The 26,202-nt window shown below is 26.7% G+C and overlaps 1 protein-coding gene across 2 annotated transcripts; it reads left to right on the top strand.

Annotated features, from left to right (window-relative positions):
• Positions 1-25,967, top strand: LOC111686879 (protein PALS1-like). Of its 2 annotated transcripts, XM_046946447.1 has the most exons (7): positions 10,100-10,144; positions 15,662-16,528; positions 23,224-23,437; positions 23,520-24,816; positions 24,897-25,093; positions 25,549-25,680; positions 25,750-25,967. In XM_046946447.1, the coding sequence occupies exons 2-7, from the start codon at positions 15,734-15,736 to the stop codon at positions 25,950-25,952; spliced, it is 2,838 nt and encodes a 945-aa protein (XP_046802403.1). In that variant the 5' UTR covers positions 10,100-10,144; positions 15,662-15,733; the 3' UTR covers positions 25,953-25,967. The 2 variants fall into 2 exon arrangements, with proteins under 2 accessions (XP_046802404.1, XP_046802403.1); XM_046946448.1 differs by lacking the exons at positions 10,100-10,144; positions 15,662-16,528 and adding an exon at positions 1-219.
• Positions 25,968-26,202: the final 235 nt, after the last annotated feature.

The following is a 26,202-nucleotide window of genomic DNA, read 5'->3' as shown; positions in this document are numbered from 1 at the left end:
ATTTCTTTTTAACAAAAAAAGTTAAATGGTTCCCTTAAACCAGTACCACCGCCTCGTGATACAGTGCGTGTGGAACGTACACCCCAGCCGCCACAACTGCCCGATCGTCGTGGCATGCCTCTGGGCAGCAACAACAACAATATAGCGATGGCTCCTCAACAGATAGCGCAAATAGTGGAACCCACACTCGAGCAGTTGGATAGTATTAAAAAATATCAGGTGAGTGTGAGAACATTGTCATTTTAGATTTACTATAGACGGAAGTCTTGTAAACATATTTGCCCAGACAAAGAGGTCTTGTAAAGTTAATTTACTAAAGAAAGTAATCTTATAAAGTCGAATTGTTATAATTTAAAGTCCTGCTAAGTTTAGTTACAAAATTGGTCTTGTAAAGTGTATTTGCTATGTAAAAGGGTCTTGCAAAGTCTCTCTACAATGTAAAAAAAGTCTTGCAAATACTATTTGCTATGAAATGCGGTATTGCATATTTTATTGCATTTGCTATGATATTGCACTTTATCATAGCAAAGGTCTTGCGAAACTTGTTTACGATACAAATTGGTCTTGTAAAAGTGTATTTGCTGTGTAAAAGGGTCTTGCAAAGTCTCTTAACAATTTAAAAGAGTCTTGCAAATATTTTGGCATGAAATGTGGTATTTCAATGACAATTTATTGTAAAAAAAGTTTTGCAAAGACATTTTATTAGAGTAAAGGATCTTGCAAAACATGTCTCTGCCAAAAAGTGGTCTTGTAAATGCTAATTGGTATAAAATATGATATTCCGAAGCTATTTTACTGTTAAAATTATACTTTTAAGTTATATTTGCTATAAAATAAGATCTTGCAAAGATTATTTTGTATAAAAAGGGGTCTTGTAAATAACTTTTTTCAAGAAAAGTGGTGTTGCAAAGACACAAGACTTTAAAATAGAATCTTGCAAAACTTATTTCCTCTAAAAAGGGGTCTTGCAAATGCTTATTAAGGTCTTGCAAGGCATAATTGCTATAAAATGGGGTCTTGCAAAGTTAAGTTAGTATAAACAGAGGTCTTGTAAATAAGTTTTTCTTTGTAAATGGATGTTGTAAAGACAATTTAGTGTGAAAAGTGGTCTTGCAAAGTATATTTACTATACACATAGGTCTTGCAAAGACACTATGACTACAGAAATAGCCTTGCGAAGGCTCTTAACACATACAAAAAGATCTTGCAGAGGTAGTGTATTATAAAAACAGGTCTTGCAAATCTTATTTAATATAGAATGTGGTCTTGAAAATGGTTTTAACTATAGTAAATAATGTTGCAAAGTTTATTAAGTACCAGAAAGGGTGTTGCAAACTTAAATTTGAGCGTTTCTTTCAAATTTTGATAATTTTTTTAATATTTTCTTTATGAAATATAAGTTTTTGGTCTTGCAAATAAGTTTTTCTTTGTAAATGGGTATTGTAAAGGATAAATTAGTGTGAAAAGTGGTCTTGCAAAGTGTATGTACTATCAAAAAAGGTCTTGCAAAGTCACTTTAACTACTAAAGCAGTCTTGTAAAGGCTTTTAACTATACAATGAGGTCTTGCAAAGGTAGTTTACCATAAAAACAGGTCTTGCAAATCTTATTTACTAAAGAATGTGGTCTTGCAAATGGGTTTAACTATAGTAAATTATGTTTCAAAGTTTATTTAGTTCTAAAAAAGGTGTTGCAAACTTAAATATTATTATTTCTTTCAAATTTTAGTAAATTTTTCAAAATTTTCTTCTTGAATTATAAATTTTTGGGTTTGCATATAAGTTTTACTTTGTAAATGGGTGTTGCAAAGACAAATTAGTGTGAAAAGTGGACTTGCAAAGTGTATGTACTATGAAAAAAGGTCTTGCAAAGTTACTTCAACTACTAAAGCAATCTTGTAAAGGCTTTTAACTATACAAAGAGGTCTTGCAAAGGTAGTTTACCATAATGTCAGGTCTTGCAAATCCTATTTTCTTAAGAATGTGATCTTGCAAATATATTTTATTACCTCCAATCATGTTGCAAAGTTTATTTAGTACTAGAAAAGGTGTTGCAACTTAAATTTTAGCATTTCATTAGAATTTTGTTCATTTTCTTGATAAAATATAAATTTTTGGTCTTGCAAATAAGTTTTACTTTGAAAATGAGTGTTGTAAATACAAATTAATGTGAAAAGTGGTCTTGCAAAGGTGGTTTATCATAAAATTAGGTCTTGCAAATGTTATTTACTTAAGAATGTGATCTTGCAAATGGAATTTACGTTAGTAAATGATGTTGTAAATTGTATTTAGTACAAGATAGAGTGTTGCAAACTTCAATTTTAGCAATTCTTTTATGTTTTCTTCAGATTTAGGTAATATTTTCAATATTTAAAAAAAAATATATATATTTTTTGGATATTCAAAGAAGTTTTTTTAAATTCAAGAATTTCTTGTGAAATTTTCAAGCCTTTTTGTTAAAGTTTTCCTATTTTTGTTTAATTTTCTTCAACTTTTGTATTTTTTTATTGTCTTTTTCATTTATTTCTTTAATTGTATTGTGTAAGCCTGAAAGTATGCTTTAGTTTTTGATTAAAGTGTTTAGAGAGCTGCCACAGCGTTTAGTTAAGCAATTTGCTAAAAAAAATAAAGATAATTTAAGAGTTTATGAACGAATATTTACTTTTAGTTCTTAAGCCTTAAGGTATGCTTTAGATTTTGCACTGAGTAGAGTGTTTAATAAGCTGCCAGAGTTATTAAGCAGCAGTGTCTTGAATAAAATCGCTGTTTTTTGTTAAATTTGAAAGATTTACTTAAAAAAACTTTTGGATTGAAAAGTTTTATGAATTTTATAGAAAATTTTGTTAAAAAAGTTGACTTGTTTGATAATTTGTTTTATTTCTTGTAAACTATTACAAAATTTTTGTCTTTAACTTCGATTTATATTTCCATTCTTTCGTTTTTTTGTGATTTATAAAAGATTTGTAAAAATTACTTACAAAACCCTTGATTTTGTTGATTCTTTTTTGCCATTTTTGTGTAAAAATTTGTCAACATGTGAGAGATGGAGAACAAAAAAACAACGTTTAGTTGCTGATGGCCAACGGCTTAAGTGTTAAGCGTTTGTGAATAGTGAAAAAGAATCAGCAATAAAAGAACAAACAACTTTTTTTTTAAGCTCCCAAGATCTATAGTTTTAAACTTTGACATTTTTTGTCCAAAAAAAAAAAAAAAATCTGGAAAAGAATAAAATATAGTTTAAATGACATTTAATAAAGTTTGGAGTTAAAAAAATTGCAATCTTATGGAAACTCCTTAAACGACAGAGAAAAAAGAGAGAAACACAGAAATAAAGAGAATAACATAAAAGGTAAAAAATTATTTTATTTAAATTTAAATGTTAATTCTGTCATTGTTTTTATTCTGCAAAAACAAAACTAGTATGTGAAAAAAACAAATCACTTGCATTTATTTTTTGTTTAAAAAAAAAACTACGTCATTTCAATGCTACTGGTTTTCAGGGCTTATTTATTTATTATTTATATTGTATTTTTTTTTTCTTTATTTAATTTTATTTATTTTATTTTTCTAAAACTTGTCATTTTTTTCGAACTGGTTCGTTATAGTACCTTAAAATATACAGACTGCTTGTTTTTACCATTCATATGTTAATTAATGCAGTTGTCAGTTGGTGTGATATGTTTGTTTTTATAGTTTGTTTCTGTTTTCTAAATCTTCTTCAGCGGGAAAGTAAATTATTTAAATTTGATTATGTTAAGAGATTTTTTGAATTTAATGCCATTTTTTCACATAAAATAAGAAGAGTTTAAACAGCAACTTAAATTAGGTTATTTTCTTAACTGTAGCTTTCAGGACCCTTAAATTGATCAATAATAACACGTATGTATCAAACATATAGATAGATAGATAGATAGATAGATAGATAGATAGATAGATAGATAGATAGATAGATAGATAGATAGATAGATAGATAGATAGATAGATAGATAGATAGATTACTTACTTACTTACTTACTTACTTACTTACTTACTTACTTACTTACTTACTTACTTACTTACTTACTTACTTACTTACTTACTTACTTACTTACTTACTTACTTACTTACTTACTTACTTACTTACTTACTTACTAACTTACTTACTTATTTACTTACTTCCTTATTTACATACATACATACATACATACATACTTACTTACTTACTTACTTACTTACATACTTTCTTACTAGTCAACTTACTAAGTAAGTAAACTCCGTTAGTTAGTTGACTAGTTACTTGCTTAGTAAGTTGGTTAGTTAGTTAATTAGTCAGTTACTTATGTGGTTAACTAGTTAGTTTAGTTTGTTTCCTGTTTATTTGTTAGTTAGTTACTTGATTCGTTTGTTTGTTTGTTAGTAAGTTAGTTGATTAGTTTGTTTGCTAGTAAGTTGGCTAGTTAGTTAGCTTATTAGCTAGTTAGTTAATTAGTTACATAGAATGTTCGTTCGTTAGTTAGTTCATTAATTAGTTAGTTTAGTTAGTTATTTACCTAGTTTGTTTGTCAGTTTGTTAGTAAGTCTTTTTGATAGTTTACTAGTTAGTAAGTTAATTAGGTATTTAGTTAGTTAGTAAGTTTTTTAGTTAGTTACTATTTAATAAAATATTTTGTGAAAAGATGCAAGTTACATCGAATCCTTATACATCTAGGGCTTTTTCGGGTTTGTCGCGCGCTTACTTAAAAATGTCTCTAGTGGGAATGAAACCCATGTGCTCAGGTCTCACAGGCTAGAACACTATCTCTGTTTACTGCTGCTTAACGTGGCTTACTTTGGGACTAAATAAGTCCTCTTTCACTTGTCTTTTTGAAGCCATTTGAAGGCTTAAGTCTAGATCTATTTGTAGACCAAATTTTATATTAAACGGTTAACTAATATATAAACTATGTTCTTTCCTTTACTGTTTTTGTACTTCCCGAAAAATGGCTTAATTAGAAAGGCTATAAGTCCAGTTGTACACAACATAATTAAAACTTTTCATATAATTTCAAAACCAAATAAACCAAATTTTGTATTAAACGGTTATGTTTTTCTAAAGTTAGATTGGTTTTAGCTTATTATCTTTTTTTATTATCTTGGCCAAAAATGTCATAATTTGAGCAGCTGTAAGTCCAGTTATACTTAATATAATTAAAACTTTTTATATAATTTTGAAAGCTAATGTCTTGGTTTAATCATGTGCTGAAATTTAGGAAAATCGCTTCAATAGTTTTGAAATTATAGAGAAAAGAAATTTTCCAAAAAAAAAACTTTTGGTAAAGTGAAATTTTAAATTTTTCTTAAAATTAAGAATATTTCAAATGAATGTAATCCCTTTAACATTATGTTAAATAAAGGTGATAACACAAAATTTCCCTTAAATTCTGCTTCCTGGCAACCATTTTTATAACAGAGAGGGTTAAAGAGAGCGAGAGAGCAAGGGCGCATATATAACCAATTGGATATAACCAAATCATTGTTAAACAAGTGCAATTGCAATGTCTTTGCCTAAGGTAAACAGAAATGTAAACAAACAAAGAATACAACAACAATTTGTTAATTATAGTAATTAATAAGGGATAAATTTACTAAGAGAGGGAGTCTAGAGTAGAGTAATTAGGTTCATGAAATAAATTTTCAAAAAAAAGAAAAAAATTATAAAATAAACAATTTATTAATAACAAATTATGTAATCATAACAATAACATTAAAATAATTTTTTTAAAAGTTTTATAAACACGAATAAAACACGTTCAATTTATAAAATTTTTCCTCATTAAAATTTAGTTAAATTAACTACAGGTTTTCTTTTAACGACAAGTTGTAAATTTCTCATTCATTATCATTAGTGTTTTTTTTTTCTTTTCGAAAAAACGTATTTTTATTTACAAAAAGTAGTTTTTCAAGTTTATTTATTATAATTTTTGTTTAAACTAATTAACATTGAATATATTTTCATGTTAAATTAGTGTGTAACTAAAGTAAAGTTTTAAATAACAAATAATATAGAAATTTGTTTAAAAAAATAAACGAAAAATTTTGAAAAAATCTATAAATAATTCCTTCTATTCCGATATATAAGGCAGACCTTCAAAACCTTCCAACTGATTCCTGGTATTCCGATAAATGACCTAGGAAAGTCACAAAGTTAAAAGAAATCCTCCTTTTAGAAATTCTTGCAAACTAAGCATTTAAGGCAAACTTTCAAAACCTCCCAACTTCTGTAATATTTAACCTTTTCTTATAAATTGACCAAGTCATAAGCTTTCTAAATAGTGTAAAAAGTTTTCAAAAATTTATTTAAAACTAAAGTTATAGCCTCACAAAGTCCAACACTTTTTGAAACTGTAAAACATTTTCAGTGAAGCTAAAAAATTAACATAACTTCTGAAATATTTAAGCGATTTTCTTGAACCTTTTTTAAATAAATAGATCAAGTCATAAGCTTTTCAAATTGTGTCCAAAGTTTTAATAAATTCTACTAAAACTAAAGTTATAGCCTCACAAAATCCATAACTTTTTAAAAAGATAAAGAAATGAACTAAAAACAAAAAATTAACATAACTTCTGAAAAATTTAAGCGATTGTCTTGAACTCTTTTTATATAAATAGATCAAGTCATAAGCTTTTCATACTATGTCTAAAGTTTTAATAAATTTAACTAAAACTATAGTTACAGCCTTACAAACTCGTAACACTTTTTGAAACAGTCAAAAAATGTTAAATGAAGCTGAAAAATGGGATGGCTTCATAAAAACAACTATAATTTCCGAATTATTTGTCCGATCACTATAAGCTTTGAGACATCAAGAGACCAAGCCATAAGCTTTCCAAATCATGTCAAAAGTTTTAATAAGTTTGAATACAAATGGAGTTACAACCTTTCAAACTCAAGCACTTTTTGAAAATTCCAAAAATCGCTATTTAAACCAAAATGAACATAATATCAAAAGTTTTAAACCGATTCAGATGAATTTTGGTTTATTTATAGATCAAGTCATAAGCTTTACAAAATTCTGTCAAAAGTTTTAATAAGTTTTAGTAGAACTAAAGTTAAAGCCTCTTAAAGTCAAAACACTTTTTGGAAAGTCCTAAAACCGTTATTTAAACCAAAATGAAAGTAATGTCGAAAGTTTTAAACCGATTGTAATAAATTTGGGTTTATTTAAAGATCAAGTCATAAGCTTTCCAAATTGTGTCAAAAGTTTTAATAAATTCAATTACAACTTAAGTTACAGCCGCACAAAGTCAAACACTTTTTAAAAACGGAACAAATTGGATTATATTCACTAAAGTGAATATAACTTCTGAAATTTTTAAACGTGTCTGATAAATATCAGCATATAGATAAAGCCAATGTGGTGCTTTCATAATATTATAAGAAAAGAAAATCCTTTAAGTAAAACCTAAGTTAAGGGCTTTCAAAATAGAAAATTTTCCTAAAAAGGGGTAATTTTAAAAACTTTTTATCTGGCTGAGGTTTTGTTTAAAATTCTTTAAAATCTCTTCTTTGAATATTAATTTTTTGTACATGTTTTGAAAGTACACCTAATTTCCTTTAATTTGATATACAATATGTTTAAGTTTACTCCAGCACTCTTAAGATTTAGCCTCTCTCTCTGTTTCTCTCTAACTCTTTCTTATGTTTATCTTAATAAAGAATTTTAAAGTGTTTTCTATTTAAAAATGTTTTACTTTTCGTTTTTTATTAAAATGTTTAAAATTTTGGCAATTTTAATTTAAAATTGTTAATACTATTAACCCATTTAAAACAAATATGGTCAATTTTCTTTCTTTGTCAAACTCTCTCTCCATATTCACCTTTAACAAACTAAAAAACGGCAAATTTTTTCTCTAAATTTCCCTTAAACTCTTTGTTTTTGTATAACTCTCTCTCTCTTTCCCTGTCATTTTGTTGTACTCCTTCACCATTTACTCATTCTAGAAGTGATATTGTCACGATTTTATATTCTTTAATATTTTTAATCATTTTTTTTTGTTTGTTTTCTGAACAAATTGTATCCGATATATCGCCTACAAATTGTAGACACATTTACACGAACACACACACACACATTACAGTACAAATATTTAGCGTTAAGCGTTACCAACCAACATATTTGGTTAACAACTGTGTACGGTACCATAACAACAACAAAAACGGCGTCGCCGACAATGATATTACCCTCTTATCTTTGTTAACGTTTGTTTTAGTGGCCAGACATGGATAGTTGGAGTTTTGAAATGTACTTAAGTACATTTCTGCAAAAAGTTGACTATTTAGCAAGCCTATGGACTAGTCTACAAACTAGACTAGTCTACAAACAAGACTATGAACTAATCTACGAACTAGACTATGAACTAATCTACGAACTAGACTTTAGACTAGTCTATAAACTAGACTATGAACTAGTCTAAAAATTAGACTTTAGACTAGTCTACAAACTAGACTAAACACTAGTCTACAAACTAGACTTTAGACTAATCGACAAACTAGCCTTTAGACTAGTCTACCAACTAGACTTTAGACTAAATTAAGAGCTAGACTTTAGACTCGTCTACAAACTAGTCTTTAGTCTAGTCTACAAACAAGACTATGAACTAGTCTACAAACTAGAATGTAGACTATTCTATAAACTAGACTATATACTAGTCTATAAACAAGACTTTAGACTGGTCTACAAACTAGACTTTAGATTAGTCTAAAAACTCGTCATTAGACTAGTCTACAAACTAGACTTTAGATTAGAATAGCCTACAAACTAGACTATAGACAAGTGCGCAAAGTAGACTATGAAATAAACTTTAAACTAGGCTTCAGATTAGTCTACAAGCTAGACTTTAGACTAGTCTATTAACTAGACTATGAACTAGTCTAAAAACTAGACTTTAGACTAGTCTACAAACTAGACTTAACACTAGTCTACAAACTAGACTTTAGACTAGTCTACCAACTAGACTATAGTCTAAACAAAGAGCTAGACTTTAGACTCGTCTACAAACTAGTCTTTAGTCTAGTCTACAAACAAGACTGTGAACTAGTCTATAAATTAGAATATAGACTATTCTATAAACTGGATTATATACTAGTCTATAAACAAGACTTTAGACTGGTCTATAAACTAGACTTTAGATTAGTCTAAAAACTCGACATTAGACTAGTCTACAAACTAGACTTTAGATTAGGCTAGTCTACAAACTAGACTGTAGACAAGTCCGCAAACTAGACTATGAACTAGACTTTAGATTAATCTACAAACTAGACTGTAGATAAGTCTACAAATTACACTATAGACTAGTCTACAAACTAGACTCTGAACTTTCGTTCAAACTAGACTTTCGATTAGTTTAAGAGCTAAAGGTTAGCTCTAGTTTAAAATCAAGCTAGTCTATTAACTATTGATTAGTCTATAGACTAGGCTTTTGACTAGTCTATTGACTATTGATTAGTCTATAGACTAAACTATTAACTAGTCTATTGACTAGACATTTAACTAGTCTATTGATTAGTCTATTGACTAATCTATTGACTAATCTATTAGCTAGTCTATTAATTATTGATTAGTCCATAGACTGAACTATTGACTAGTATTGTCTAACCTATTTACTAATCTCTTGACTACACTACTAACTATTCTTTGGACTACTCTATTGAACACTCCATGGATAAGTCTTTGCCAATCTGTCTCCTAGACTTTAGACTTTAGCAAAAAGTACAATAATACTAAATTTTCCAACCCCGTCAAAGACCAAAACAAAAACAGAGAAAAGAAGAGTAACAAAAACTCACAATACTCAAAAATACAAATAAAGTACTCTGCAATGTAATATTGCTATTGTCGTTGTTGTTGCTTTTGCTTGCTGTTGACGTAGTGGTGAGTGCAAGTGTAACCAACTAACCAAACCCAACCAATCGACGGTTTTAGGTAAATCAGTTTACGTTTGTTGTTTTGGCCAAACAAAACATTTTTAAAACGCAAAAAAAAAAAAAAAAAAACACGGTGGAAAAAAACGAAATTTTTAAATAAATAACGAGTTACGAAAATTATATTAAAAAAATAAACAAATTACAAAGAATTACATTTGAAAAAAAGAATGTTTATTTTAAAATAATTCTATAGAAAAATAAAGGTATGAGGGGGAGTAGTAGTAGAGTTTTAAATGTAAAGTGTTCATACCTCCTGCTAACATAATGTAAACGTCAGTCATGTTTGTGAATTCCTTTTAAAGTGATTGTTATGAAATGAATTTAAAAAAAAAAACGAAATATGTACGAGTGAATGAACTGGAAAATGTTAAAAAACAGAATATTTATTGAAATAATTAAATAATTTAAAGAATTAAAATAGAGAAATATTTTAAAGTTGTAAATGGAAATTATTGTTAAAAGATAAAAAAGTGAATATAATATTAAATATAAAAAGATATAAAGAAAAAATATTAAAAGTTTAAATCAAAAATTAGCAACAAATTTAATTTCCAAAGAAAAAGCAGTAAAAAATTGGCATCTCTTCAATAAATAATATAATTTTTAAAACAGTTTCTAAAAACACTTAATAAATTCCTTATAATTTCCATAAATTTCAAACAAAACTTAAAAAAAAAATATTAAAAAGATGGCAACACTCCTTAAAAAATATGATTTTTTTTATTAAATTAAACAAAAAAAATTAAAGTTGGTAACACTTTTCTAAAAAATTCATAATTTTTCATAATTTAAAAAAGAAATAACAAAAAACATACAAAAAATCTAAAAAAATTCAAACAAAATTAAAAAATGTTTCTAGTTGGCAACACTTTTTTTTAAATCATAATTTAACACAATTTAAAGTGAACAAGACATAATAACATTAAAAATATTATAAAGAAAGCAATTTAGCTAAATTTTATTTTTTTTTTTTCAAAGTTGGCAACACTTTTTTGTGAAAATGGTAACACTACCCAGATAAAATGTTTAAAAACAAGGAGATTTAAGGCTTAAATAAAGACAACAAAAACTCACTCAAAATACGCCATTAAAACACAATTTTTCATAAAAAATAGTAAATTGGCAACGCTATTAAGCAAAAAGTTTAGTTTTCGATAAAAAAGAAAACAATTTTTCAAGATTTTAAAAACAATTTAGATAAAACTCGTTTAAAAAAAAGTAAATTTTTCATTTACATTTTGTCATATTTTTTTAAATGTTAAAAAGTTGGCAACACTTTTTTTGATTCAATATTCCCATAACTTTGTAGAAGTCTAAAATAAAAGTTAAATTCCTTATAAATTAATTAAGAAAAGTTTCAAATTTGACAAATTAAGTCTTTTTTAAATTGGCAACTCTTAATAGATTTGTTTTTTAAATGTGAAAAATAATTTTTTTTTTTTTTTTTGCACAATTTTGTTAAGATTTTGAAAATAAATATTAAAAGCATAAAGATGTAAACATTTTATATTTCTATTAAAACTTTCCTGTTTAATTTAAAAAATTAAAGGAAAAGTTTAACTTATGTGGTAAATTCTTTCAAAATGTCATAAAAAAATCACCTAAAAATCGTTTTTAGTTGAATATTAAACGTTTTTCATTAAAAGTTGGCAACACTTTTCGAGAAAATTTCTAAATTTCGTTAAAAATCATAGCTTTAAGTAGCAAGAAATGGTCCCAAGAACTAGGAATTCGTTTCAAGCAACAATTGAACCTGTTTTTGAATAAATTCTGAAAAGGTTGGCAACACGTTTTTGAGAAAATTTTGAACATTTGGCTAAAATTTTTAGTTTTTTTTTTTTGATTAGTTATAAAGTTAAGTTGATTAGTTATAAAGTTTATTTCAAAGTAAAAAATTAACGCTTTAATTAAATTTGTTATAGAGTTGGCAACACTTTTTTATGAAAAATTTAAAAATTTAACTAAAATGTTTAGTTTTTTATTAGAATTCTGCTGTAAGGGTTGATTTAAGGTAAAATTTAACATATTTTAAAGAAAAGTTGGCAACACTTTTTTTAAGAAAATTTGAAATTTAAAGAAAAATTTGGTTAAATTGCTAATTTTAGGGGTTATAGTTATAGTGATAAATAAAATGAATAAATTTTCGAAAAATTCTTTAAAGTTGGCAACACTTTTTTAAGAAAATTTTTAAAAATTGCCTAACGTTTTGTGTTTTTTGTTAGAATTCGTTAAGAGTAACTGATTAAGGATGGTTTAACCAAAAAATTATTATGTTTTAAGTAAAAGTTGGCAACACTTTTTTAAGAAAATATGAAATTTAAAGAAAAACTGAGTATAATTGCAAATGTAAGGGGTTTAAGGTTATAATAAAGAATTAAATGAAGAAATTTTCGAAAAATTCTTTAAAGTTGGCAACACTTTTTTGAGAAAAGTTATAAAATTTGACTAAAATTCTTCTTAGTCTTTCATTAGAATTTGTTAAGAGTAAGTTATTGAGGTTGATTTAAGTTAAAAATTGGCAAGTTTTAAGTAAAAGTTGGCAACACTTTTTTTAAGAAAACCTGAAATTTTAAGAAAAATTTAATTTAATTGCAAATTTTGGGCGATTTAGATTATAGATAAGAATGAAATGAATACATTTTCAAAAAAATTCTTTAAAGTTGGCAACACCTTTTTAGGAAAAAATGTTAAATTGAAAGAAAATTTGGTTTTAATTGCAAATTTTTGGCAACTTAGATTATAGGGAAGTATAAAATGAATAATTTTTTTAAAAATTATTCAAAATTGGCAACACTTTTCTTTGAGAATGTTAAAGTATTGAAAAATTTGCTTTGTTTATTCTTAAAATTTTTGTTTATTTTTAAAGTTTATGGATATTTTACGATTTATATATTGTTTAAAATTGAGGTAACTTTATAAATAATTTATTAACATTTTATTTCAACAAAAATTAGTCATCCTCTATGATAACAAAAATGCCAAATTTGTTTAAAATATGGAAAATTCTTTAAAAAATTTGTTTTTAATTAAAAAATCTTTTTTTTTTGTTTTTTCAAACATTATCAGTTCAATTCGTTAGCTATGTTACTCGAGTATTTCCCCATATATTTACCACTAGTTTAGAGTAAATATATACATATATAATATAAATGAACCAAAACACGTATTCGTGCTTTTTTCACAAATAAAAATTTTATATTTTGTTTGAAAAAAAAAGACGTAAGAATTTTTTGTATATATATTTTTATTATTATTGTTGTTGTTGTTTTAATTTGTTTAAATGTCATTGTTTTGGAAAAATTTTATTATGTACATTTAAAGCTTAAAATTTAAATGTGTGTAGTTGAATGGATGGACGGACGGACGGACAGACGGACATGTTTATAAAAATTTCAAGTGAAATTAATTAAAATTGAGCACAAATTTAAAATTTGTAAAAATAAAAATAACAACAACAATTTATTTAATTTAAATAAAATTATAAACAAAGAAGTTAAAAAGAAAATTTCACTAATTTTATTAAAATTTGCTTTAATAGCTTAAGAAATCTTTAACTTAAGATCTCACGTTAACAGACATTAAGTATTGAAAAAAGTGTTTGTTTTAAAGTTTTATAACATTTATAAAACTTAAGCTAATGATAGCAATTTTTTTATTTTTAAATAATTAACTTTCATTTAATTGGCTTTAGATTTTTTTAGCAAAATTTTTTAAAAAAGCAATTTTTTGAAATTTCCATAACTTTTGTAAAAATTTAGCAATTTTTACAAAATTTTATTAATAAAAAGGTTTCATCATCTACTTTCATTAAAATCACAAAAATTTCAAAAAAATTTATAAATTTCTAAGAAAAGTTTTTATTAAAAACAAAAATTTTCAAACATATTTTTTTCAAAAAACTAAATTTTTTTAAAATCTCATAACTTTGTTAAAACTAAAGATAGAACTTTTAAATTTAATTTACTATTAAACAACAACAACTACTTTTATTTAAGTTAAAAATTTCTAAAAATTAATAACAAATGACAATTTATATTTATTATTTAAATTAAACTTAACAACATCAAATTTTTATATTTAAACAAAATATTTAACAATTTAACACCCAAAAAAAAAAAATATTGCATAATTATCATAATTGTTTAAATAAACAAAAAATCTTTAACTTTTCTAAAAAAAACTTAAATTCCCCTTTTTTACAACATGACTCACGCAAAAAAAAAAAATTAAACTTAAAGCAGAAAAAAACATTTTTTTCATAATAATAATTTTGTTTTCGAACAAAACATATTATTGGTAATTTAATGCCAAACACGTACTGTCAATTGTAGGTAGTAGAACGGAAAAAAAGTTTACTAACAAAAAAAAAATTAAAGAATAATAACTATTCAAACAGGAAAGTACTTTAAAAGACAAACAAAAAGTTATGAAAACCTTTAAACAATTGCAATAAACAACAATAAAAAAAATTACAATAAATAACTTAAATGTAAAGTAATAATAATTTTCAAAAAATACACTTTATAAGCTATTCTATGATATACAATAAGTAGAAAAAAGCTTTATTAAAAGCTCTATGTAAATATTTTTGCTAAATTTTGGAATCAACAATTTTCCGAGTGTTAGCTAAAAGTGCTCTAGGTTTTCTTTCTAAATAAAAAGGGCTTACATATTCGTAAAGTAGACATCTTAAGCTTTCCAATGATATATAATAACTATGATCAGAATATTTCCAAAAGCTGTATCCAAAGCTCTAAATAAAACTCTTTACTGAAATAAAAAATTTTGGAATCAACAATTTTCCAAATATTAGCTAAAAGTCTTTGAGTTTTCCTTTCTAAATTAAAAAAGATTTATATATTTGTAAAGTAGACACATTAAGCTTTCCAGTGATGTATAATAAGTATAATCTTACCATTAGCCAAAGCTATATTAAAAGCTCCACATAACCCTCTTTAGTAAAACAAAAATTTTGGAATCAAAAATATTTGGAATTTTACCTAAAAGTGTTTTAGGTTTTCTTTCTAAATTAAAAAATATTTACATATTTGTAAAGTAGACACCTTAAGCTTTCCAGTGATATATAATAAGTATGATCTGACCGTTAACCAAAGCTCTATTGAAAGCTCTTAATAAACCTCTTTACTAAAATAAAAATTTTGTAATCAAAATTTTTGCTATTTTTACATAAAAGTGTTCTAGGTTTTCTTTCTAAATGAAAAAGTATTTATATATGTGTAAAGTAGACACATTAAGCTTTCCTATGATATATAAAAAGTATAACCTGACCTTTGCCCAAAGCTATATTAAAAGCTCTTAATAAACCTCTTTACTTAAATGAAAATTTTGAAATCAAAAAATTTCCGAATTTTAGCTAAAAGTGTTCTAGGTTTTCTTTCTAAATTAAAAAAAGCTCTCATATTTGTAAAGTAGACACATTAAGCTTTCCAATGATATATAATAAGTACAACCTGACCTTTGCTCAAAGCTATATTCAAAGCTTTAAAAAAACCATTTTACTAAAACAAAAGTGGTCAACTTTGAAACTTGATAATTTTCGCTATGTTAAAACTTTTCTTTTTATAAGACATGATTTTGAAAGCTTACCATGTCGTCTATGGATCTTGCAAATTTTGTTTTGATCGGTGCAGTTTCTTGCAAGTTACATCGAAAAGTTTGTAGCCAACTTTAAGCATTTTTTTTAAATATTTAACTCAAAGGTCCCCTATTGTGATAAATCTTAAAGACATTTCAAAATTTGTTTAAAATCAACAAAAAACAACAAACAAAAAATGGTGGTCTCCACCTTAAGCATAACATTGGATGCCGCCAGCGCACCCCTAACAGCAGCAACAACAGCAAACAATGTGCCAAATCAGCAACAGCAACAATTAATTAATGTGACAAATCAAACAAATTTATGTTTAGGCGATAACTTTAACAATTTAAATACTAACGCCATACAAAATATTAATAATAATAATAATGAAGACACAACTGAGGGTGTCAATTTGCATGGACTAGATTTAATAGAGAACAACAACAACAACAATAAAACAAATGCAGCAGCAACAGCAGCATTTAAAATAAACTCCAGCACAGCTTTAACAGCAGTTGCAGCAAACAATGACAACTGTAAGGGTTACAATAATAATAATAATGCTAACTGTATAACAACAACTGCCATTATGGAAAATAATAATAATAATTGTAGTGTTTTAAACAATAATCATAATAACAACAACAAAAGTGCCAATATTAATAATAACAACAACACCAACAATAATATTAATAATAATGATGATAATAATGTTAAACTAGTAGAATTACTAGATAGTGATATTAATAATGCATTATATCCAACAACAACAACAACAACAACAATAAATGCATTTGAAATGCAACAATTATCATTAACAACTAATAATAATAATGAACAACAACAATTACAAAACCTGCAACATCAACAAACTCTACCTTCTGCTGTTTCTCAACAGCAATCGCAGCAATATTTTGTGCGTAGAAATTCTTCTCAATTGAAAAGGGGTGTTCCCATAACACGTTCCCAGTATTTGAAACAACAACAGGCAAGTGGTTTTTATTTTTCACTAGACAAAATCAAAAACCAGATTTAATAAAAATATTAAGGGTATTCACTTCAAAAAAAATGCTAAATTGATCAAATAACAAAATGTTTTGGTAAATATTTATAAAAAGTGTTTTCTTAAATTAAGCATAACTTCTGAAACAATCAAATGTTTTAAGCAAATCTTATATGGACTAATAGAGAACAACATTAACTTTCAGAATATTTGTAAAAAATCAAAATATTTTTTACTCCCTTAAGAGTACAGTGGGCCAAAGGTAACACCCTCTTAACAAAATACACTTAATTTAAAACTTTACAAATATTAAACAAATTTTAATAAAAACTTAACCGATTTAGACAAAATTTTGCATAACTATAATAAACATGTTAAGCTTTTAGGATATCAATGAAATACTTCATATTTCATAATACAGAGGGCGCTACAGTAGTTAAAATATAAGTAAGTGCAATTTCTAAAAGTGTTACCTTAAACTAAGTAGAACTTCTAAACTACTTAACCATTTTACACAAAATCTATATTAGCTGACAGGGGATAAGTTTAGCTTGCAGAATATTTTAACAAAATTATGAAAAAATTTCAATCCCCTTACATTACAGTGGGTCAAAGGTAACACAATCCTAACAAATTATACTTCATTTTAAACTTTACAAATATTGAAAAAATTTAATAAAACCTTAACCGATTCAAACAAAATTTCGCTTTATAATAAAGGACATGTTAAGCTTTCAGAATATTGAAGAAAAATTTCATAAATTTTAACACAAACAGGGCTACAGTGGGTCAAAGTTAACGTTATTTAAAAAAAAACATAATTCATTTAAAACTTTATAAATAATTAACAAATTTTAATAAAAACTCATCCGATTTAAACAAAATTTCGCTTTTTAATAAAAAACATGTTAAGCTTTCAGAATATTGAAGAAAAATTGCATAAATTTTTAAACAGACTGTGCTACAGTGGACCAAAATTAACATTATTTAAACAAATCATAATTCATTTAAAACTTTATAAATATTAAACAAATTTTTATAAAAATTCAACCGATTTAAACAAAATTTCGCTTTATACTAAAGAACATGTTAGGCTTTCAGAATATTAAAGAAATATTTCATAAATTTTAACGCAGACAGCGCTACAGTGGGCCAAAGTTAACATTCTTTAAAAAAAACTTTACAAATATTTATCTTTTTTTATAATTTTGCAGTTTTTAACATAATTTCTTTTAGAGATTTTATAAAAATTAAATTATTTAGATATATTCAAAAAGTAGTCACAATTTCCTTTCCAGTAATGTATAATATATCTGATTGATTTGATTTATAAGTTATATGATTACATACAAAGATCATTAATTCAAATCTTAATTTTATTATAATTTTGTAGTTTTTATCAAAATTTCTTTTAGAAATTTTATAAAAATGAAAATATTTGTATATATTTAAAAAGTAGACACAATTTCCTTTCCATTGATATATAATTTGTCTGATTCATTTCATTTACAAAGAAAACAATTGCATACAAAGACCACTGAGTAAAAATTTTAACAAAATATTATAATTTTGATAATTTTAACAAAATTTCTTTTAGAAATTTTATAAAAATGAAGTTATTTTTATATATTCAAAAAGTAGATATAATTTCCTTTCCAATGATATATGATATGTCTGATTTATTTCATTTATAAAGAAAACAATCGCATACAAAGACCACTGAGTGAAAATTTTAACAAAATATTAAATTTGATAATTATAACAAAATTTCTTTTAGAAATTTTATAAAAATGAAATTATTTTTATATATTTGAAAAATAGACACAATTTCCTTTCCAATGATGTATAAAATGTTATAATATCCTTTAAAACAAGGCAATCTGTCAAACACGAAACCTGAGCATTACTGTAATTTTTTTATTTTTTGTTAATGGATTTAAAAAGCTTTTAACTTTGTTGTATTTTAGGATTTTAAAAGCTACTAAAGTTTAAATAAAAGCTTAATATAAAAGCTTTTAATAATAAAGCTTTTATGTTTAAAAGCTTAATGTTTTAATAACTTTTTGAAGTTTTTAAAATTGTTGATGTTTTATTTCATTTTTAAGAAAGGAACCGTTATCTGAACCCTGTTACTATAACTTTTATCTGAATAAGTATATTTTTTTCAATAAAAACGCATTTGCTGCAAGGTCTGTTTTGTTAAGTGAAAATTTGTTTATAAAAATTGTATACTGATGATCTCATCAAAATATAATTTTACACAAATTACTTTTTTTTTTTTTGCTGTTCAAGTTAAAGGTGATAATATATTTAACAAATTGTTGTTGCTGTTTAAACTCGAATTGAAATATAAAAATCAGCAATAAATTATTATGAAGTTATTTTTGACATGACGTAAATATGATTTTGTAATTTAAGCAAAAAAAAAACTCAAAAAAATTCTTATCAGCTGGTAGAAAAATTTGATAATTTCTGGTAGTTCCTCAAAAAAAAAAATGTTTGTTTAACTTAAAAAGAATTTCTTTTTTATAAAAAAGTGGGTCAAGTTTCGTGGGAAAGATATTAATTTAACTTGTTAAGAATTTTCTATGAAAGCTTTTATGTAATCAAAAGTTTTTGATAGAAAATTTTGTAACAAAAAGAAGTTTTGTTAAAAGCTTTTGTAAAAGCAAGCTTTTTATCAAAAACTTCTATGAAATTAAGCTTTTTTGTCAAAAGCTTTTATAAAATTAAGCTTTTTTGTTAAAAGCTTTTATAAAATTAAGCTTTTTTTTCAAAAGCTTCTATGAAATTAAGCTTTTTTGTCAAAAGCTTTTATAAAATTAAGCTTTTCTATCAAAAGCTTTTATGAAATCAAGCTATTTTGTCAAAAGCTTCTATAAAATCAAGCTTTTTTAGTAAAAGCTTTTATGAAGTCAAGCTTTTATTATCAAAAGCTTTTATGAAGTCAAGTTTTTCGTCAAAAGTTTTTATGAAATCAAGTTTTTGCCAAAAGACTTTATGAAATCGAGTTTTTTTTTACCAAAAGCTTTTATGAAATCAAGCTTTTTTGTCGAAAATTTTTTGTGAAATCGAGCTTTTTTATTAAAAGCTTTTATGAAATCAAGCTTTTTTTATCAAAAAGCTTTTATGAAATCAAGCTCTTTTGTCAAAAATGTTTATGAAATCAAGCATTCCTACCAAAGGCTTTTTCTAAAATAGAGCTTTTACCCAAAGCTTTTATAAAGCCGAGCTTTTTTATTAACTTTTTAATGAAGTCAACATTTAAATGTAAAGTTTTTATTAAATAAAGCTTTTTGAGCAGAACTTTTATGTAAAAAAATATTTTAAAAGCTTTTATAAAATCTGGCTTTTTCAGCAATGCTTTTATGTAAAATAAAAACTTTTTACTAAAAGCTTTTGTGTAATAAAGCTTTTTTCTTAATTTTTTCTTATAATATTAAAATTTTTATTAAAAGATTTTAAAAGATCAAGTGTTTGTAACAAAAGCTTAAGCTTTTTATCTAAAGCTTTAATAAAATCAATCTTTTTTAATGTTTTTATGAAATTATTCATTTTTAGCAAAAGCTTTTATGAACTTTAGCCTATTTATCAAAAGCTTTAGAGAATTTAAACCTTTTTATCGCAAGATTTTATGAAATCGTAATATTTTTACCAAAATCTTTTATAATTTTAAACTTGTTACCAAAAGCTTTTATGAAATGAAATTTCAGCTTTAATGAGATTAAACTTTTTTTATCAAAAGATTTTAGTAAATCAAGATTTTGTTATGAAAAAGCTTTATAAAATCAATCTTATTAGCAGAGTTTAAAAAAAATCTAGCTTTTTTATCAAAAGTTTTAATCAATCAATGAAATCCATTATTTTACCATAACTCTTATGAAATTTTTTTAAGTAAACAATAATTTTTTAATGGAAGCTTTTATGACAACAAGCTTTTTTGATTTCATTTTTTTAATATCGTACGACTTTGTTTCATTTTTTATAATATCGTTTATATTCATTGAATTTTCATCTCAAATGAACTTAATTAATATTATTAGTGAAACGTCCTTGTAACCTTTACAGTTTTGCAAAACCCCTTAAAAGCTTTTACACACATTGTAGTGTTGCATCTTATACAGAAAAATAAATTCCAATAAATATGTTATTTGACATACTTTTTGTTTAGCAAGAAAACAATAACAAAAAGAAAAATTAACTTGTCATATGCAGACTACAAAACAACCCATCCCCCAACCCTCCACCAACATAATCCTACAACTGCAACAGCAAAAAAACTAAAATTTTTTAAAACCTTTAAACAAATAAAAAATCTAACCGCCTTTTGTTGTCGTTTAGAAGAAAAAAAAATGTTCTTATGTATCCATTTAGTTTATGATTGACAGAACATTTAGTGTTGTTGTCGATTTTAATAACACTTGACAGGTTTCTAAATTGTCAACACATAAACCTTTTCATTCCTACTTATTTGACGCTTAACAGAAAAAAATAGAAAAGAAATTCTTATTTTTCTATAATTTTTCTAATGCAGCCAACATATAGGCATTTAAAATGACACTATTCTTTTGTGTTAATTTGCAACAACTAGAAGAACTATTACAAAAGCTTTAGGCTGGAGAACGGCGTCGTTAGGTACAGTCTAACCTGTTAGGCCATATTTGACCTCATTAAGTGTAACTAATGGTTGAGTATATTAAGTGGTTATTTTATAATGAAATTCAAACCAGCTGAGCTTTTTTTGTTGAAAGCTTTTCTAATTTTTGTAAAAAAATTACATACAAATGTTGTTTTTTGCGATATTGTTTGTGAAAACAATAATTTCGTTAAAAAAAAAAGTTCATAAAAAAAGCTTATTTGTTAAAACCTTTTATGAAAGCCAAATTTTTTGCCAAAAGTTTTTAAGAAAATTTCCTTTTTTTATTAAAAGCTTTTATAAAAATGATTTTTTTTATCAAAAACTTTTATGAAATAAACTTTTTTATCAAAAGCTTTTATGAAATCAAACTTTTATCTTTCTAAATCTTTTATGAAAACATACTTTTTTAATAAATTTTTTGTGAAAATTAGCTTTTTTCCAAAAGCTCTTATGAAAACTAGTTTTTTTCTCCCAAATATGTTAAAAATAAGTTTCTTTATAAAAAGCTTTTTTGATAATAAGTTTATTTTTTTCTAAATCAGCTTTTACACAGAAATATATTATGAAAATAAGCATCTTTATAAAAGCTTTTTGATAATAAGCTTATTTATAAAAAAGTTTTTAAGAAATAAGTTTCTTAACCAAAAGCTTTAATAAAAATAACCTTCTTTACCAAGAGCTTTAATAAAAATAACCTTCTTTACCAAAAGCTTTTTGATAATAAGCTTATTTATAAAAAGTTTTTGTGAAATAAGCTTCTTTACCAAAAGCTTTAATAAAAATAACCTTATTTCCCAAAAGCTTTCGCTAAAAACAAGCTTTTATTAAAATGTGCTTTTTTACCTAAAGCTTTTATTTAAAAAGTCTATTTTTACTAAAAGCTTTTATGAAAACAACTTTTTTAAAGAAAGCTTTTATGGAAAAAGGCTTTATTACTGGAAGCTTTTATGAAAACAAGCTAGTTATAGAAGAGTTTTTGCGAAAACAACAAAGTTTAACAAAAGCTGTTATGAAAATCAGCTTTTTATTGACAGCTTTTTTGAAAGTAAGCTTTTTTAAGTTTTTTTTAAGTTTTTGTTAAAAGTTTTTTAAAGAAAGCTTTTTGATAATAAGCTTTTTATTAATCTTTTTATGAAAAGTTTTTTTTTTAATAAGCTTTTTTATTAAATTTTATTTTTGAAATAAAGCTTTTATCAAAAGCTTTTTATAAATTTTTTTTAAATTAAAGCTTTTTATGAAAATAAGCTTTTTATCAATAGATAGTGTGACATATGCTTTATAAGAAAAATCTGTTATTTGAAAATAAGCTTTTTAAATAAAAAGTTTGTTGAATATACAAATTTTAAATAAAAGCTTTCTTTGAAAACAAGTAAAAACTTTTTGAAAATAAAGAAGTTCTTTGGAAATAAATAAAAGCTTTTTTGAAAATAAAAGTTTTAAAAAAAGTTTTTTTTTAAACAAAATTTATAAAAAAAACTTTTTAAAAATTAAAGCTTTTTTATGAAAATAAGGTTTTTATCAATAGATAGTGTGACATATGTGCATAAAAAAAGCTTTATTAAGTAAAAAATGTGCCTTAAAGCCAAAACATAGTCTCTCTTTCTTTCTGCTCTATTAAATTTGTTGTTATTGCTGTATATGCAATTAATTAAATTAAAGAAATACGAACAACAACAATTGTTAACGGATTAAGATTTAAATGAAAAAAAGATGAATATAAAAGTTTTCATTTCTTCTACCCCTAAGAGCTTAATCAATGAAAGACAAAAAGGAATTTGTTTAACAGATAGTTTTGTCGCCTTAAATAGGATTTGCATTTATAATTTATACAAAAAATAAGAAAAAAAGAACCCAAAGATAAAGCAAACGAACAAAGTAAACTTTTATTGCTTAAGAAAAAGATTTAACGAAAACTTTTTGAATTTGTATTAAGATGAAAGCTTTTGTTTTATATAAAGGAATAATTAAAAGCAAATTAAAAAGTTTTAAAATAAATTTAAAAGGATTTAAAATAATTTTCTATATTTTTTTTATGTTTTAGGAACAATTACGACGACGCCGTGAGGAGGAGGAGCGTATTGCCCAACAAAATGAATTCTTACGCGCCAGTTTACGGGGCTCACGTAAACTTAAAGCTTTGCAGGATAATAAGTCAACGGCCCAGCAACAGCAACCGGTGGCGGCTGAACGTTCGGTGGTAGGAGTGGAAAATGAAGCTTATATTGAAGATGAAGATGCAACAGAGAAAATAACGGGTAAGTTGAAAAAGCTTTTATAAGCTTTTTTGTTGTGTATAAAACTAAAATTGAATTGTTTCTTTTTGTTTGAATTCTTAAGGTTATGGTGATCTTATAGCCGCCCTGACACGTCTACAATCTCAACTTACCAAAAATGGCATGACCACACTCGCCGGCCGAGTGTCGGCCGCCCACAATATACTCTCCAATCCGGGAGTGGCTCATGCTTTAGCAGCCCGTCAGGCTGTCCTTCAACGTAGACGACCCAAAGTCAATCAACCCGTCAGTACAAATGCCATGGAATTGCAAAAGGATATTGTCGAGCTGTTGGCCAAATCCAATTCAGCCTCAGCCATTGAATTGGGCAATTTACTGACCAGTCATGAAATGGAGGGTCTACTATTGGCACACGATCGTGTGGCCACACATTGCGATGGTACACCATCGCCTACTTTAAGTGGTGCGGGTAGTCCGCAACCGCCGCTATCGCCTAGCAGTGGTACAAATGTGACAGTAGCAGCAGCAGCACCACCTCCTTTACCGGTACCACCCAAGTCGGCTTCTTTAAGGGGTACCGCCGTGCCTCCACCAGTGGTGCCACCACCTTTGGCTCAACGCGGAGCCATGCCTTTGCCACCCAATGTAGCGCCTCACAATGCTACCAGTGGCGGCCAGACGGGTTATGCTCATATGAAACCGACAGGTCGTCCCGACTCTCCACCCCTGAGTGCCTGCTTTGGCATACTAAACGATCAAAATGACAATATACGTATTATACAAATTGAAAAATCGACTGAACCCCTGGGAGCCACTGTACGCAATGAAGGCGAGGCGGTGGTTATAGGCCGCATAGTAAGAGGAGGAGCCGCTGAAAAGTCGGGTCTTTTACACGAAGGCGATGAAATACTCGAGGTAAATGGTCAAGAATTAAGAGGCAAGACCGTTAATGAAGTGTGTGCCCTGCTAAGCACCATGCAGGGTACTCTAACATTCCTAATAGTGCCCGCCGGCAGTCCACCACCCGGTGGCGGCCTACATCGTGAAAATGCTATATTACATGTTAGAGCCCACTTTGATTATGATCCCGAGGATGATTTGTATATACCTTGTCGCGAATTGGGCATTAGCTTTCAAAAGGGCGATGTATTGCATGTTATCTCGAGAGAAGATCCCAACTGGTGGCAGGCCTATAGAGAGGGTGAGGAAGACCAAACTTTGGCTGGTCTTATACCTAGTCAATCATTCCAGCATCAAAGAGAAACCATGAAACTGGCCATTGCCGAAGAGGCCGGATTACAGGGTAAAAATCGCGGCAAAGAGGGTGCTAGCAAAGGTTCAACTTTGCTGTGTGCGCGCAAAGGGCGCAAAAAGAAAAAGAAGGCCAGCTCGGAAGCGGGGTAAGTCGGAGTATATATAACAGATATGTAGGTATTGGAGATATTAATGTTTTCACTTTTCTTTCTTCTTCTCCTAACAGTTATCCTTTGTACGCCACCACCGCCCCCGATGAAACAGAACCCGAGGAAATACTCACTTATGAAGAGGTTGCCTTGTACTATCCCCGTGCCACTCACAAACGTCCCATTGTTCTTATAGGTCCTCCCAATATAGGACGTCATGAATTGCGTCAACGTTTAATGGCGGATTCAGAAAGATTTTCTGCTGCAGTACCACGTAAGTTTCCAAACATTAGTCTACAGTTTTAAGTAATTACTCTGTAATTAAGAAAAACTTAGCGCAAAACTTTTAAGAGTTCAAAATTTTTCCTTGTAGTTTTTTATTTACTTCAGGACAAAGTTAAAGCAAATAAACAGAAATCGGAAAAAGGTATTTAGCCCACAACTAGTAAAGTTTAGTATTTGGACTCATCCACCTTTTCTATGGAAAAAAAGCTTCTAAAAGCTCAATAAACTTCATTTTTCTAACCTACAAATAATTTTGAACTTTCCCTAGCAATAAACACTTGATTCCATTAGATTTGACTATTGAACTAGTTTTGACAACATAATACGCAGTATTAGCTTTTGAAATAGTAGGATTTTTTTTTACAAAACCTTTAGAAATTTAAAAAAAAAATATAACGTTTGCATTAAATTCCTACTTTAATATCACCCTCTTTCTTTTTTCAGATACTTCAAGAGCCCGTCGTGAGGGTGAGGTGCCCGGCGTTGATTATCATTTCATAACACGTCAGGCCTTTGAGGCCGACATATTGGCTCGTCGTTTTGTGGAACATGGTGAATATGAAAAGGCTTATTACGGTAAGTTTTTCTTCAAAAAAAAAGAAATGTATTTAAGGGAATTATTTATTGGTTGCATTCAAATTTCAGGCACTTCTTTGGAAGCCATACGCACTGTTGTGGCCAGTGGTAAAATATGTGTTCTCAACTTACATCCACAAAGTTTAAAACTCTTAAGAGCTTCGGATTTGAAACCCTATGTTGTGCTGGTGGCACCGCCTAGTCTGGATAAGTTGAGACAAAAGAAATTAAGGACTGGTGAACCGTTTAAGGTGAGAATTAATAACAAATAATGGAAGAAATATAAACATTGATAGAACTGAGCTAGAAATGAACAAGAACTGAACTAAACTAACACAGAGCTGAACTAGAACTATAACTGAACACGAACTTAACAAGAATTGAACTAGAACATAACTTGAATAGAACTACAATAGAACTAGAACAGACCTAGAACAGAACTAGAACAGACCTAGAACAGAACTAGAACAGAACTAGAACAGAACTAGAACAGAACTAGAACAGAACTAGAACAGAACTAGA

Source organism: Lucilia cuprina, chromosome 3 (genome assembly GCF_022045245.1).
Source record: "Lucilia cuprina isolate Lc7/37 chromosome 3, ASM2204524v1, whole genome shotgun sequence".
Taxonomy (NCBI): domain Eukaryota; kingdom Metazoa; phylum Arthropoda; class Insecta; order Diptera; family Calliphoridae; genus Lucilia; species Lucilia cuprina.
Note: the sequence above shows the minus strand (reverse complement) of the source record. Positions and strands in the feature narration are given on the sequence as shown.

Bases quoted from the DNA above. Each gene is read 5' to 3' on its own strand.
- LOC111686879 (XM_046946447.1), top strand. From the start codon at position 15,734: ATGGTGGTCTCCACCTTAAGCATAACATTGGATGCCGCCAGCGCACCC. The intron at 25,094-25,548 runs GTAAGTTTCCAA...TTCTTTTTTCAG, and splicing joins ATTTTCTGCTGCAGTACCAC to ATACTTCAAGAGCCCGTCGT. The intron at 25,681-25,749 runs GTAAGTTTTTCT...TTCAAATTTCAG, and splicing joins ATATGAAAAGGCTTATTACG to GCACTTCTTTGGAAGCCATA.